General features: G+C 46.0%; 1 protein-coding gene across 1 annotated transcript in view; it reads left to right on the forward strand.

Annotated features, from left to right (window-relative positions):
* The first annotated feature begins 9,297 nt into the window (after window positions 1-9,297).
* CAPRIN2 (caprin family member 2) overlaps window positions 9,298-16,549 on the forward strand; it is a 36,258-nt gene continuing 29,006 nt past the window's right edge. The window contains exons 1-3 of the mRNA XM_081128542.1: window positions 9,298-9,470; window positions 10,523-10,785; window positions 12,644-12,706. Coding sequence (XP_080984668.1) covers window positions 10,537-10,785; window positions 12,644-12,706 — 312 coding nt within the window. The 5' untranslated portion in view covers window positions 9,298-9,470; window positions 10,523-10,536. The remainder of the gene's footprint in view (window positions 9,471-10,522; window positions 10,786-12,643; window positions 12,707-16,549) is intronic.

Genomic DNA, 16,549 nt, shown 5'->3' on the forward strand with positions numbered 1-16,549 from the left:
TCAAGCCATCAGCAAACATATCCAAGTATCTTTTAAAATATTCTTTACCTTGCTTCTATTTTTTTTGCATTTAAATTGGGAAGCCTACGAATCCAGAAAACAAGTTTGTTAGAGTATGTTTAGAACACATACAACAAATTTACAGATTTTATTTTTTACTGATAATCTCAATGTAAGTGAGGTTGTGTTAAAGTTAATACTTCCTGATATTTCTCATGCATGTGTTAATTAATGTAATTCTTCGGGAAAGCAATTTGGCAATATATGCCAAGATCTTTGAAATACTCATACTCTTTAGTATAACTTCTTTTCTTCTAGAACTAATATAAGGAAATAATTTATTATAAAAAATTATCTACAATAAAGTTTGTTGTTTTATCAGTTATATTAGGAGAAAACTGAAAACTAAATATTTAATAATAAAAGACTTTTTAGGTAATTTGTAGAACCTTATCAGTGAAATTATAGCCATTAAAACTGATAGATACAAAGATTTTGAAATAACTTTATTATACGTGCATAAAATATGCATTAAATGAAGAAGACAGTCCCTCCACCCACAGCAGAGGTTACAAACAATATAATAAAAGTTAAGTATTTTATATAAATTAACTAACTTCTAACTCACAAAACCCCAATAAAGTAAGTACTATTATAATCTCCATTTAATAGGCGAGGAAGCTGTTACTTAGTAATGCAAATAACTGTCAGTGCTGGGATTCCAGTCTAAGCAAGGTGCAGCCAAGAGCCGGTGCTTCTAACCACCGGGGCTTTAACCAGCGACATCTCAGTGTATGCTGCTCTAACAACATAGCTGTTCATGGTCCCCGTTTCATTCCCAGGGGCCCCCGTTTAGATGAGACATCATATGGTTACACCAGCTCTAGGCGAACACAGCCATGCTCAAAAAAACAAAAAAGAAAGAAAGAAAAAGAAAAACCCCAAAATTCTGAGTGGATCAGAGACAGGATTTTCTGGGACTGAACACACGTGGAGTGAGGTGGGAGAGGGACTAGTGACCCAGAACATGACCGATGGGCTGACGTAAGGACGCGTGTAATCACAAAGAACCAGGAACCGAGGGGGCCTCAAGCTGGGAGGCTGGCAAAGCCGGGGTGGGGGGGAGGGGACGGGGTCACACAATGGGGAGCAGTGAGTGACTGCCGCCAGAATGGAGACTTCAGGTGTAATAGAATGCAAAAATGTCACCATGCATCTCCCGTAGGGGTATCTATTGCCCTGCCCCTCGGATCCGGGCTGGTCTTACGAGTGTCTCTGATGAAAATGATGTGATGGAAGTGCTGCCGTGTGAGTTCTGAACAAGCCTGGGCTGCCTGGGGGAAGATGAGAGACCATCTGGAGAAGAATCGAGGTGCCCTAGCCAAGAGCCAGCTACCTACCAGACGTGCAAGTGAGGCCACTTAGGACCAGCCAAACCCCCGCACTCCAGCTCACTGACCGCATATCCAGGAGCTGGCCGCCAATGCGTGAACAGGGCCACAGATGAACTGACCACTGAGTCCAAATTGCTGGTCCCCAGATGGTGAGCTGGATAACTGGGTGTTATTTTAAGCCACTGAGCTTTGGGGTGGCTTGGGATGTAGCAAAAACTGCCCGACACACCAGGGAACCCTTGCAAGTACCTCCAACTTCCACTCCTCAAAGGTCTAGGCAGTGTTTCTTCGGGGGTGTCTGTGCCAGACAGGAGCTATGCTTGGGACAGAAGGGCAGTGGCTGTGTGTCTAAAGTCACCTGGGGAAAAATAAAGCTCACTGAGCCCGGAAAAATCAGCCCTGACGTATCTTACTCAACAAGATGCATGTGGTCTAGTCTTCTAGAAGACAAAATCATGCATGTTGAGATATGCAAAATGATATGTGAACAAAGTAAATTTTGCCAAAAATGTAAGAGAAATCTCTCTTTATGCAGAAATTATTCTTTTTTGTTATTTAGTATTACTGCCAAAGAAAAGCCTGCCCATCGGGCCTATTCCTCTGTGTAACTCAAGTACCAGAATTACAACCGAATGTTACCACAGCCCATCACGTTTGCCCCAAGAGAGGTCATTAAAAGAGAACACTTTCCCCATTTGAAGCAGATGCTCGATCATGCCACAAGGGTGGCTGTAAATTGCACCCGGACCCATTTCGTTGCTAAGATAAGTAAATGAGATCAGAACTGCTCATAAGTTTGCAAAAAGTAATTCATCTCCCAAGCAGAAGGCAACATCTAGCATTGTTTTATGTATTTATTTTTTTATTGAGGTGAAATTCACACAGAACAGAATTAATCATCGTAAAGTATACAGTTCAGTGGCATTTAGTGTATTCACAGCGTCGTATAACTACCACTTCCTCTCTAGCTTCAATACTCATACCTCAGAGAATCGCCCACCATTAAGTAATCACTGCCCCCGCTCTCATCCCCTGATAACCACTTCTGTGCCTTTTGTCTCTGTGTCTAAAGTCACCTGGGGAAAAATAAAGCTGTGGATTTGCCTGTTCCGGGTATATCACGTAAAAGGAATCATTCACTCAATATGTGGCCTTTTGTGTCTGCTTTTTTTTTTTTTTTTTTTAATTTTATTGATTTCAGAGAGAGGAAAGGAGAGGGAGAGACAGAAACATCAATGATGAGAGAGTCACTGATCGCCCGCAACCCAGGCATGTGCCCTGACAGGGAATCGAACCCCGATCGCCTGGATCCTGGGCTGACGCTCAACCGCTGAGCCACACCCGGCCCGGCTGTGTCTGCTTTTTTCTTAGCATTATGTTTTCACGTTTCATCCAAGTTGCAGTATGGGTCAGGACTCCCTTACTTTATATGACTACATTATATTCCACTATATGTATATACTACAATATGTCCAAGTGTGTTTTCATTGATGGGCATTTGGATTGCTTACACCTGTAGTAAATTCAGTTCCATGCAGGGTATTCTTTGTATAATATCTGTTAGAATCAGTTTGGCTACTGAAAATGTGATCTCTGTTGAGGGAAGGTTCTCTCTTCCTTTTTAAATCTCGGATAAAGAAAACATAGTTAAGCCAGTTTGGCTCAGTGGTTAGAGCATCAGCCTGCAGACTGAAGGGTCCCAGGTTCGACTTCGGTCAAGGGCATGTACCTTGGTTGCAGGCCGGATCCCAGCCCTGGGCGGGGTGAGTGTGGGAGGCAACCAATCGATGCATGTGTTTGTCTCTCTCTCTCCCTTCCGCTCTCTCTCTGAAAAGCAGTGGAAAAAATATCCTCGGGTGAAGATTAAAAAAAAAAGAAGAAAAGAAATCATGGTTGAAAATACAGTGTAATAAAGTGAAACAAAACAAACAAAACCTACTAATTGTTTAGGTTACATATGGTTAACCATATTGAATCAAAAGTGGCAGAGAAACATACTTGTTTCTGCATGTGGATGCTTATATCCCTCATATCTCGGGCAGCTGTAAATTTGGGTTGATGAGTGAATGCTGGATGAACCTGCTTTACACCTTGGCACCAGGCTCACTAGGGCAAACAGCTCGGGGCCTTTTATTTCAAACACAGTTGCCCTGGCACCTTTCCCGATCTGCCCACTGAGTCTCTCCCATGTGCCAGACAGGTGGTAGTCACTGAGGTCTGTCAAAGGAAATGATGCTCAATATTTAACAAAAAGCTGAATTTAATACTTACTGGGGCACAGTCTCCTCCCGAAAAGCAAGGAGCTGATTTTCTATAGGGGTTGAGGAGTGTGGAGTTGAGGGAGTGGTTGGTGGACTAGCAGACAGCAGTGGGTTGGTGCCCAGCTGTGGAAACCTGGTGGTTCAGATGAGAATGATGGGGATCGGCGTGGGGATAGGCTGGCTTCCAAAAGCATGGGGCTGTCTCTGGCTGATATTCAGAAGTGCGTTCACTTAGGCGAGTTGCCACTGATTCATTAAACCGAGGCAAGCTGTCATGGATCCATTAAACCAGTTTAGAACTGGTTCTGGTGGTTACTTGTTGCCATAACTACAGAATGTCTCATCTTTTCCTAGGAGTGTGGGAACTTTTAAATTTAATTTTATTTTCCCAGGAGTGTGGGAACTTCATGAAAAGCATGATCTGCATGGAGGACAGACGTGCAGGCGTATGCACAGAGGCGTCCAAGCTCAGCCCGGGAGGCTGCATCGTTGCACTTGCCTCGGCTGCGCCTGGAGTCTCCGCCCAGATGGTACACCTCTGAGGAGGAAGAGATCGTGGCGGGGGCACCGGTAGGGAGCAGAAGGCCAGCTGGGAGATGTCAATCAAATTTTGGAAGCCAAATAGCAGATGGGCGCTTGCTAACTGATCTAGCGGACCAGAGAAAGCCGAAACCATGCTGCTTTCAGAGAAGGAAGCCAAGAGGTAGAACCTTGCTCCAGAGCGCTGGAAAATCTCAGGACTTGTGGTGCCAGTTTTCTCTAAAGGGGGGACTGACGGGCAGGGCTGAGAACAGGAGGATGGGTTGAAATTCTGTAAAGGAAGAAGTTAGGCCCTATGTCCCTTTCTGCACAACTGCCACCAAGAGTCCGCTCCAGAAAAAAATGGGAGGGTATTGGACTGCGGGACTCCGAGTACAGGCGTCGTGGGGGCAGGGAGCTCTGCAGACAGCAGGGGGTTAAGTGGAAAGTGGTATCTCGGGGAGTGAGACTCTGAGCCTCTTTCCCTCACTTGGCTCCCAGGATGCTGGCAACCAGGTTGCCACCCACCAAGGCAAGGGACTGGAAGCAGAATTTCTCCCTGGGGAAAATGACCACCCCAGGAAAACAGACCTAGAGAAGCTGACACATGTGTGGGGAGGTATCTCCTAGGGAATGGCCGGGCCCCTGCCCAGTCACCATGCAGGCAGGTCTACACATAGAGCTTCTTACTAGGTAGGTTTTAGTGCCTCACTCAAACATAAATGGATAAGTAAGAATTGCCAGGCACTTGAGGAAAGTCTCTAGCATGCAAAAAGAGAGATAAAAAGAATTTGAAGGGAGTTGAGGCAACAGAGAAATCAGAAAAATGGAGACCTGTAATTTATGGCCTCAAAGTGATAAAAAGCTCTTGCAGTCACAAAGAAAGAATGAGATGTTTTTAAAAAGCCATGCTTACAGGATAAAAAGGTGTGTTGAAAATAAAAATCATGATAGAAATGGAAAACCAATAGCTGGAAATTAAAAAAAAAAATCAATAGGCGCCTGGCCAGCGTTGCTCAGTGGTTGCACATCGACCTAGGATCCAGGAGCTCAAGGTTCGATTCCTCATCAGGGCACATGCCCAGGTTGCAGGCTCATCCCCAGTAGGGGGCGTGCAGGAGGCAGCCGATCAACGACTCTCTCATCATTGATGTTTCTGTCTCTCCCTCTCCCTTCCTCTCTCTGAAATCAATAAAGACATATATTTTTAAAAAGGTAGAATTATAAATTACAGGTGAATAAATCTCTTAGAAAGTAGAACTAAAAGACAAAGAGAAGGAAAATAGAAAAACAAATATAAGACAATTACAAAATCAGCCCCGGAGATACAACATCTAAACAATAGGAGTTCCAGAGAGAGAGCACAGGGGGATGAAAATAAAGAGAAAACCAGAATGAGAGAGAAATCGATAAGTAAATAGAGGAAAAAAAGTTATGAGAGACATACTTAAAAAAATTTCTTAGAATTGAGTTTCTGATTGATAGGGCCCACTGAGTTCACCAAGGCACCTTGTCCTGAAATTTCAGAACCTTGGGGATAAAAAGAGGATCATAAATGCTTCCAGGTTGAAAAAAAAAGTCAAATATAAAGGGTTCAGAATCATAATTGTATCTGCTACTCAACAGCAACACTGGAAACTGGAAGACAACACAGTAATATCTTCAAAATTCTGAGAGAAAAAATATCCATCTGGAATTATTGAAGTCTTATAGTTCCTGAAGTACTGACACCTACTGAGCTAGAGACAACTGGGTGAGAGTTTAGGGATAATATAGTGATTGAAAATTAAATGAAGTCACCAAGGAAAAAGTAAAACTCATAAATTTCTTTTGTTTGCCCAGAAAACTAGACAAACATAAACATTGGGCAATTTTTAATTCCAGAGTAAACGCACAGGGGGTCAAGAAAAGAAATATAAAAAAATTACAATATATTACATGTAATTTGTCCACTACATGGCTCAGCTGTGCCTGGCACATAGTAAGTATTTAATAAGTGGAAGCTATGTGTAATGTAAGTGGTAGAATCGAGATATATATAAAGTTGCATAAGAACACTATTAAAAGTAGAACTTAATTCATGCTCTGGTTGGTATGGTTCAGTTGGTCCCATGCATCGAAAGGTTGCCAGTTTGATTCCCGGCCAGGACATATGCCCAGGTTGCAGGTTCGATCCCCAGCAGGGGGCGTGCAGGAGGCAGCCCATCTATATTTTGCTCTCACATTGATATTTCTCTCTCTCCCTCTCCCTTCATGTCTGTTTAAAAAAAAAGCCAATAAAAATATTTAAAAAAAATAAATAAAATAAAAGAACTTAATTCTTTCAGCAGATAGGAAAGGCTTCATAGTATTAGAAAGCCAGGTGACAAGTGGGAAGGACATTCCAGGTGGAGAAAAGTATAAGCCCTCAGAGCTCGCTGGTGACTGGCTTGTTTATGGTAAATGATGCCTTTTCGCTTTGATTCCTGGCTCAGGCCCTGGGGCCACTACCGTGTCCCAGATAAATTAAAGGCTGCTTAAATTGGCGGGGGAGGCGGATTGAGCAATACTGAGAAGCCCTGGGAACATTGGGCATTTAGAGAGAGCAGCCAAGGGAGCCTCCCGGATGCAGCCATAGGTGTCCATGTCCATACCAAGAGCGGACCTTCTGGAGAAATAGAGGTCTGAAAGCTCGTCATGTGTTAAGCAAAGAAGGTTGGGAGCCAAGGATTTATATTCTGTCAAGGTGACTTTCAATGATTAAGGCTGCAGATGAACCATTATGAATACTTAGCAACGCAGAGAACACTGTTGCCATGAACTTTTCCTGAGGAATATGCTAGAAAACTAGCCTCACATAATCAAAATGACTAAAATGACCTCGGCATTGATTGTTGCTGGTTCTAATATCACACCAAGAGAGAGTCCGACACTGTGCGCGTCCTTGGGGAATAGCATGGCACGTCTGTGCAGCCGCGTCGAGGACACGAACCGAAGCCTCAGCATGGTGATGACCAAGAGAGGCGGAGGCTAATTTGAGAGAAAATTTGAGTGCAAACTCAGAAGCACCCAGCCACCTGGCTCCATAGGAGAGGGAAAGGAGGGAGTTAAGAATGACAGTGAGGCCCGGCCAGGTGTGGCTCAGCGGTTCAGCACCGACCTGGGATCCAGGGGATCGGGGTTCGACTCCTGGTCGGGGCATATGCCCGGGTTGCGGGCTAGCTGATCAATGACTCTCTCATCATTGATGTTTCTATCTCTCTCTCCCTCTCCTTTCCTCTCTCTGAAATCAATAAAGATATATTTTTAAAAAAAAAAGAATGACAGTGAGATTTCTAGTGTGGGTCACCTTGAGGGCGGTAGGGAGCTACCAAAATTTTGCTTTGGTCTTTGATTGATGGTAGAGGAATGACATGATCAGACCCTCTGGGACAGACTGGCAGTTAGGAGGAATGCCGGGTTTCAGGGAGCCTAAAGGGAGAGAGAATGACTGGGAGGAAAAAGGGGAAGAAAAACTTACAGTTCACAGGGCTGAGGCTTCAAGTAATCAGGAAATATTATTTAGCCATTAACCTCGCAGACAGTGTGCTTGAGTGACAGAGGAATTGTCTGAAGGTAAAAAGTGACAGGGTATCTGTTCTGTTTTCTTAGACTCTGTCTGTCTGTCTGGCACGCGTTGATCACACCTGAAGGTTCACTCCTGTCCTGCACATCAGCTTGTCTGGAACTCACACACCTGCTCACCTAACTCTCACACGCCAAGCCCATGTTTCCCCTGCCCTAAGCCTCCCGCAGCAGCTAGAGACCACCCCACAGCCCCAAGCCACTGAAATTATTCACACTAGCCCATTCCAAACTGTTGACTCTGTCCTGTCTTGCCTTTTCTGCAGAAACCCCAATTAAGGCTCTGGCCTGTGCCTTCCCCTAGCTCCTGCTTCTGCCTCCTCCGTCCTCTCAGGGTTCGTAATAAAAGTGGCATTGACCTCTTTTTTTTCTCTTAAATTCTCACCCTGGGATATGTTTTTATTGACTTTAGAGGGAGAGGAGGGGAGAGAGAAACACTGATGTGTGAGAGAAACATCCATCAGTTGCCTCCCACACTTGCCCCGACCTGGGATGGAACCCACAACCTAGGTGTGTGCCCTGATGGGAATCGAACCCACAACCTTTGGGTGTTCGGGAAGGTGCTCCAACCAAATGAGCCACACTGGCCGGGGCACATTGACCTCTTCTTCATGTAATGTAGTCACCTCCATAAATTAAAATCCTCAAAACAAAAATTAAAATAAAATTAAAATCCTCAGGGTAAAAACGAAACAGTACTATCTAATTCTGGATAATAAACATTACTTGGGGGAAATTTTTGTGTGCAGAAGACTGCAAAGTGTATTAGATGGCCTTCTAGTCCAATCTCTCCCTAGGAAATCTTAGACTCTGTGGTAAGTGAGAAAATAAGTGAATTAAGAAATGGAGAGAATATGGTTGCTTTGTTTGTGGTCAGGATGTAGAATTAGACACAGGTGGGAGAAGCATTCCTGGGATAAAATATGTGAAGACACACCCTACAACTCTGAAATGCATGTGAAAGTGCAATATTTTAACACAATCTTTTATTATTGAAGGTTGCAGTCACCCACCCGGTTTTTATGGCAATGCTGGGGCATCCTGCTCGTACAGGCGGAGTCCTGTCTTTGGAAAGGTGGATTCCCCCATCCTACTGTGAAGGATGGAATGAGGGGTGGGGGCAACGCCCCTGTATTTCAGGAGGTTCAAGCTCGGTTTAACTGGCAGTTCCGCGAAGCGCGCGGCCCTTCCCGAGTGATGGACATCACCTGCTTAGGGCCGCACATGCGGCCGTCACGAGTGCAATCAGCAAGGTGCGGGCGGACCCGGGGCTACCGCCGCTCGGCTCTTGGAGACGTAGCGGCCCCACCTCGCGCCCCGCAATCTGCGCAATCGCGGGGAGAACGCGCCCTCTGGCGATCGAGCTCCCGCCGCCCGCGGACCTGGAGCGAACGCCCCGGGGCCGAGCGGGCTGCAGCCGCGGCGGGCCCGGCAGGCGGCGGTGTGGCACCGCGGGGCTGCGCGCGGGCGCGTGACGGGGCGCGCGTATAAAAGCCCCGCGCGGCTTAAAGGGAGAGCCGGGCGAGCGCGCGGAGGCGGGGGAGCGCTCGGCGCCGCGGACGCCGGCGGGCCGGGAGCGGAGAGGAGGGAGCCGGCAGGAGACGCGCGGCGGGGTGGCGCCGGCGCACCCACGGAGCTCTCCTGGCTCCCGCCCGCCTTGGAGGGCGAGCCCGGGCTGCGGCGGCCTGCGGAGGTGAAGCGGGGCTGCGGCAGCTGAGCAGGCGGCGGGCCTGGCGGGGCGGGCGGCCCCGGCCGCGGCGAGGTGGACGGGCGGCTCGGCCTCCCCGGGCAGGGCCCTCCTGGCAGGTGGCCGGTGCGTTTCTCTCCGGGTCCGCCCGCCAGCCCCGTGGAGGCGCCTGTTGACGTGGCCCCGGCCGGTGCCGTCGGGGGGCGGGGGAAGGGCGGGGGTCGGTGCCCGGGGGCGCTGAGTGCTGGCTGGTGGAGGCGCGTCTGGCGCGGGCCCCTGCGGGGATTTGGGATCAGCGCCGAGGTGCGTGGGGCCCGTTATGCCCTGACTTCGGGGCTGCCCCTAAGGGGGGTGGGACGGACCCCTCCGACGCGCGGGGATGGAGGGCCGGGCTCGCCGAGAGGACCCCGTACACCGGTTGGGGGGTGACTGGTTATGGGTTAAACAAACCAGAAAACCAGCTTCGGGCGCTCGCAGCTCGAGGGAATCTCCCTGCAAAGTGCAGTGGTGACGGACTTGCCCGCAGGCTCCGGAGCGAGCGGAGGGAAGTTGGCATTCTTGTTCAAGGAGCGACTTCTCAGTCAGTGATGGAGAGCTCTAAAATAATTGTGTTTCGGGATTTAAAAAAAAAAAAAAAAAAGTTAACGATTGGGGTTGAGGCTGGTGGTGAGGGATAAAGAAGAGGGTTGAATGGTCCCAGGGGTGAAAGCGTATTTTTTGTGCTGACCGTGGAAGTCATCCCGAGCGCAGGCCGCTGCCCGGGGAGCGCTGGAGCCGCTGCTTCATTAGCAGTTCTTCCCCCGTCTGTGGAAAACGGAGCTTCTGGAAACATTGCCTTGCTGGGGACTTTGCCTCCCGCAAGGTGCTGGCCCTTGGCGCTGATTGCCGGAGGAGCAGTGAGGTGGGCGCCGGTCTCTGAAGCGCCGCCGGGGTTGGGCTCAGTTCTGTGGGAGAGGATTTCGAGGGAGCGGGTCTAGGTTGTTTAGGGAAGTGAAAGCCGGGGTGCGCCCGTCGAGTCCTAATTGACTTCGATACTTTGTTTCCCTTCCCTCCCTCAGGATCCACTGTTTCAATGGTGCAGCTCTCTTCATCGCCCTGTGGCCACCAGGCGCCTTCAGGCCATTCAGAGGCAGGAAGAGGGGGCGCTATGAAGGCAGCCAGGCCCCAGGTGAACCACAGCCATGGGGAGAGCCAGCGGGCCCCGAGCCCCCCGCAGTCCCCTCTCCGATCCGCTGCCGCTCCCTCTCAGGCCTATGAGACCTACATTGAGAATGGACTCATATGCCTTAAACACAAAATTAGAAACATCGAGAAAAAGAAGGTAACTATTCTTCTTCTTCTCCCAGCCCAGGTATTTGCCCCATTTTAAATAAGGGTTAGGGAACTGACATTTTGGCTTTCCATCAGGGCTCATGGATTACTTCTTAAAGTTTTGACTAGCCTTGGGATTTAGCTGGCTGAAAACGAAAACATACAAGCAGGCTAAATATGGGGCATAGTAAACATTTTCTGTTTGATTGGTCAGCGTAACTGAATAAAAATATTCTTCATGGTAAAATTATGCGTGCTAAATCCTGGAAGAGCTAGCTACTTTAAGTCAGATTAATCCCTTCAGTGTAGTATTAATGTTTCCTTTCATAGAGTGCCTGATTTTATTTTTTTTTAGCTCGTTTCCCTTGTGACTTTCTGCAGTAGTTGATATTGCAGCATAGATGCTGCAGTCATTGGAAGCGTTAATGATGGTAGGGCCAGGAAATGCTTTAGCACTGATTTTTGTGTTGCTAGGTGCTCGTTTGGGATTGGTAGGTGAAAAGCACTGTAGAGAGCCTTGTACAGGGATTCAGGAGATGCTGATGTGCAGATCCACATCATCCCTCATTTCCTGAGTCATGTGGCCTGAGGAACAGTGCTGTGCGTTGGTGTGTGGTGTCATGATTCTCTTTGCTTGTGAGAATAAGGCGAGTCATTAACTCTCCAACCTAGGAACTCTTAAATATTTTTATGCCAAGACCTTGCTTGTAATGGAGGAGTGTGAAAAGATTTTTTAAGGAGTCTGATTGACTCTGTTTCTTTTCCTTTTAAAAATGTTTTTATTTTAAAAAATATACCCAGGGAGGTCATGAAGAAGGGCCAGTTACTAGTAGCTTCTCTGTAGCCCTCGCTCTCATCGGTTGTCCTTTGAACGCATACACGGTGTGATAAGGTGAGTGTGCCTGGGTCAGCACAAATTCCCCGCCACTGTGGGAAACTAGTCAGAGCAGGATCTATTCAAAACAGGATCTGTTGATGGAGACTCATTACTGTCTTCTCCCAGGTGGAGGAACGATGTATGTCGGTCTACTTAAACTCTGGCTTAATTATATTACCTCTTGGGATACCTGACAGTTCCAAAGCTTTTGTTTCAGGCTTCTGGGAAAGCATTTTAAAGCTAAAAAGCCAAATGGGAGGAGCCTGAACATTGCTTTCAGAATACATTGTGGGTCCTGTAATTTTTATGGGCACAATAAATGCGATTTATTTGGCACTTGTTTACTGAAGTATAAAATTTAATTTAAAAAATAGCTTCAGTTTGAGGCTACTATAATGCTAGAAAAGAAGTCTTTTACATTTCTGTACTTCCATTAGGAAGCCTCCTATCTGACAAATGCCACATAATTCAACAGGTGACTAGTGGTTTAAGCATGAGCTTCAAGCAGGGTTTCTCAGCCTCAGTACTATTGACTTTTGTGGCTGAATAATTCTTTGTTGTGTGGGGCCATCCTGTGCATTGCAGGATGGTCAGCAACATCGCTGGTCTCTACCCACAAGATTCCAGTAGCACGCTGCACCTTTCTGCCATCCCCCAAGTTGTGATACTCCTGGGGGACAAGATTGCCCTGATTGAGCAGCACTCAGTTAAGGGCATATAATTGACTAGTTAAGCCTGTAGTCTAAATATATACAGAGGCTATTAAAAGGTTTTACTAAGCTTTGTAATTCCAGACTAATGTTCATTGTGTGACACCCCCCCCCCCCCACTGGAACTCAGTTGCTGCCCCCTTTGTAGTAAAATGATACTGTTGCAGATTGATAGCTTACTTCAGGAACTTTGTTTTCATAAGAAACAAAGTCTAGTATTTATTTTATTTGCTTGAGAGTTTTATATTAGACTATAATAGATACAAGTTTCTCTTTTGTAGCTCAAATTGGAAGATTACAAGGATCGCCTGAAAAATGGAGAGCAACTTAATCAAGACCAATTAGTAAGTGACTTTATGATTCTTTGGTCAGACTTGCTGGTTTCCTTTTCTTGATAAAACTGTAGATAGGCTTGATGAGACCAAAAATTTGATAGGCCAAAAAAGAAGAGTGATAGCTGGCTTTTTGTTTTTGAACCTTACTATAAATATTAGACTGTAACTTTAAAAAATATTGTTTAACTTGTCCATGGTATACCTGGTCATTGCAAATTTTATCTAATTTGGTGGCGGAGAGTTTTTGCAGTATGGAAATAAAAAATAAATGTTTCATCCATGTTTGCCATTTTGACTTGATGGCATCTCCTAGCTGGGAAAGGACAAATGACCTTTTTCAATGAAGATTTTTGGTTGTGGATTACAGATGCTGGTATTCAAGGGCTTCTCCCTGGCCACACTGACTCTGTTTCACTGGCTTTGCATTTTGTGATGTAGTAAATTATAATTTTGCTGAGGCACAGATTTGAATTGTGTGAGCTCTGAGAGTGATGTACTCACATGAAGTACAGAATGATGATAAAGTGTGATGAGGAATCTAACCTAGTCTGGAGAGTTGAGGACAGCTTCTTAGAAAAAGAAGTGCTTTAGTTAAGACCTAAAAATTGAGTAGGACTTAGCCAGTTAAAGTGGGGAAAGAGGAAGAGCAGGCTAGGCAGATGCTAATGTGTAAAGGCCCTGAGGAGGAAAATAATATTTTTACAAAGAGCCTTTCTAAGAGACTGGAAAGAAGGCCAGTTTGGATGGAGTAATGAACCTGGATGGGGAAGAATATGCAGATCCTTCTATGCCACTTAAAGACTGCTTTCCCTAAAGGCATTGGAAGTGATGTAGATATGTTTTAAGCAGAGAATAGCTAAAGATTTGTAGTTTTAAAGAAATCACTTTCTGTGTGAAGGTGTTTTGGAGATGGTAAATATGGATGTAAGGAGACTAGATACGGGTTGGCTGTAGTATAGGTAAGAGACTATGGGAGCTGGCCTCGGTCGTGGCAGAGGGGTTTGAGTAAAGCAGTGGGATTTGAGAGGTGAAATCAACATAGCTTGGTAACTGGATGTGTGACTAGAGGGAAGAGCCAAGCGTGGTTTCCAAGTTTCTGCCTTGAACAGTTGGGTAGATGGCAAAACCATTTATTGGGCTTGGAAACACTGGGAAAGAAGAAGGTTTTGGAAGGGTGGGATACAGAGCTCAATTGTGGACCATTGGGTTTTTATGGGTTTTTTTTTCGACCATTGGTTTTTAACTTGCCTGTGAAACATGAAGGGGTGATGTCTGGTAAGTATTTAGAATACAGGTTTGGACCATAGAGAAGTTTAGTCTACAGAGAAGTTTTACATCCCTCTGCGGACTGTGTACAGCAGGTCTTCAGTGTTGTTTTGTTATAACATTGATGAGAAAAAACATTGATTCCTGGCCCAGGCCACCGTCTGTGGAGTTTGCATGTCCTCCCATGTCTCTGTGGGTTTTCTTCACCAATTTCCCCCACATCCCAAAGATGTGCACTTTAGGTGAACTGTTGTGTCTCCATTGTCCCAGTCAGAGTGAGTGTGGGTGTGGGTGTGGGTGAGCTCTGTGATGGAGAGGCATCCTGTTCCAGGGTTGGTTCCTGCATGGCGCCCTAAGCTGCCAGGGTAGCCTCCAGCACCCGTGACCCTAAACTGGAAGAAGCGTGATGAAAATTTTCTCCCCTCCCCTCCCCTCCCCTCCCCTCCCCTCCCCTCCCCTCCCCTCCCCTCCCCTCCCCTCCCCTCCCCTCCCCTCCCCTCCCCTCCCCTCCCCTCCCCTCCCCTCCCCTCCCCTCCCCTCCCCTCCCCCCCTCCCCTCCCCTCCGCTCCCCTCCCCCCTCCCCTCCCCTCCCCTCCTCCCCCCTCCCCTCCCCCCCCTTTCCCCTTCCCCATTTATTTCAGTGTTTCATATTAGAAGTGTTTGGGGTTTTTATTTAGAAGTTTGATGTTTTTGTGATCAGAAATAAGCCGTAAGAACTTAACACTTGTTTATAGCAATTGGCCTTTGCTAAACTTGGTTTCATTATTTGTCATTTCACTTAAAGTCAGTTTCCAAGAACCTGTTGATAATCTTAAGGATTTACCCTCCTATGGTGTTACCTGTGCATTCTTGGTTCTGTAGTTGGAAGACCCCTCTTTTTATTATGAAATATATGTTCCAAACAAAATGTTGCATGTGAATTATAATGCATAGTGAGGCAAGCATCAGAATCTACCACTCGCCCGGCTTGTGTGGCTCAGTGGTTGAGTGTCGACCCATGAACCAGGAGGTCAGGGTTCAAATACTGGTCAGGGCACAAGCTCCGGTTTCAGGCTCGATCCCCAGTAGGGCCGTGCAGGAGGCAGCCGATCAGTGACTCATCACTGATGTTTCTCTCTCTCTCTCCCTCTCCCTTCCTCTCTCTGAAATCAATAAAAACATATTTAAAAAAAAACCCCAAACCTGCCACTCAACTCAAATAGTACATAACCAACACCGTTGAAGTTTCTTCCCAGGACTTTCTCCTGTAACCTGACCCTGAACTTTTTCTCCCCTCCTCCTCTGCTTTTATTTTAGAAGCACTTGTGTGTTGCCCTTAAATCTGTTCAAATTCCTTTTTTTTGGTACCTTATAATAAATGCTATCATTATATATTTTGCAGTTTGCCTTTTCACTTGTGTTTAAGGTTTTTATATTGATGCAAGTAGCTATATATCATTTGCTTTTCTCTACTCAGTAGTAGTCTGTGACTATATGAATGTTTGAGTTGCTTGCTATTATGTTTTGGTATTCTACTTCGATCAATCTTTTTATTATTTATTCATTTATTTATTTAAATCCTCACCCAAAGGTATTTTTTCCCATTGTTTTTCAGAGAGAATGGGAAAGAGAGCATGTGAGAGCGATGGGTGGGGTGGGAGAGAAACACTGATGTGAGAAAGACGGATGGATTGGCTGCCTCCCAGGGAGCCCCGATCGGGGCCGGGGATCGAGCCTGCAGCAGAGGAACATGCCCTTGGCCAGAATCGAACCCGGGACCCTTCAGTCTGTGGGCTGACACTCTAACCACTGACCCAGACCGGCCAGGGCTGGTCAATCTTACATGTGCTATTGAGACACAGGTGCAGGATTTTTTCAGGGCACATACTTATAGTGAACCTCATAGTTAAAAATGTCAAACTGTCTTCCAAAATTATTGTACCAGTTTAGTCTAATACTGTTAGTACCTAGGAGTTCCTGTTGCTCTATATCTTTGTAAAGACTTAGTATTTTCAGACTTTTAGAAAATTAACCCATTGTGACTATAGAATTCAATGGGTTGTTGTAAATTTGTAGAGTTATGCAACTGTCAGGATAATCCAGTTTTAGAACATTTTTATAACCCCACCATCCCTTTTGCGCCCTTATTTGCTTTCTATCTCTATAAATTTTATCTTTTCTGGGTATTTCTTTCCCATCTGGCTTTCTTGACTTGGCATTATGTTTTCGAGGTTCATCCATGTTAGAGTATGTATCAGTAATTCATTTCTCTTGATTGCTGAGGATTATTTCTTTGTGTGGTTTATCCATTTACCAGTTGCTAGATATTTGGATTTTTTTATTTTGGGCTATGATGAATAATGCTGCTATATAAGTTTGCATACATGTCTTTTTTTTTTTTTTTTAAATATATCTCTATTGATTTTAGAGAGAGGAAGGGAGAGGGAAAGAGAGAGAGAGAGAGAAACATCAATGATGAGAGTCATTGATCGGCTGCCTCTTGCATGCTCCCAATTGGAAATCGAGCCCGCAACCCGGGCATGTGCCCTGACCAGGAATCGAACCTCGATCCCCTGGATCCTAGGTCGATGCTCAACCGCTGAGCCA

The sequence above is a fragment of the Miniopterus schreibersii genome (genome assembly GCF_964146895.1).
Source record: "Miniopterus schreibersii genome assembly, chromosome: 2".
Lineage (NCBI taxonomy): Eukaryota > Metazoa > Chordata > Mammalia > Chiroptera > Miniopteridae > Miniopterus > Miniopterus schreibersii.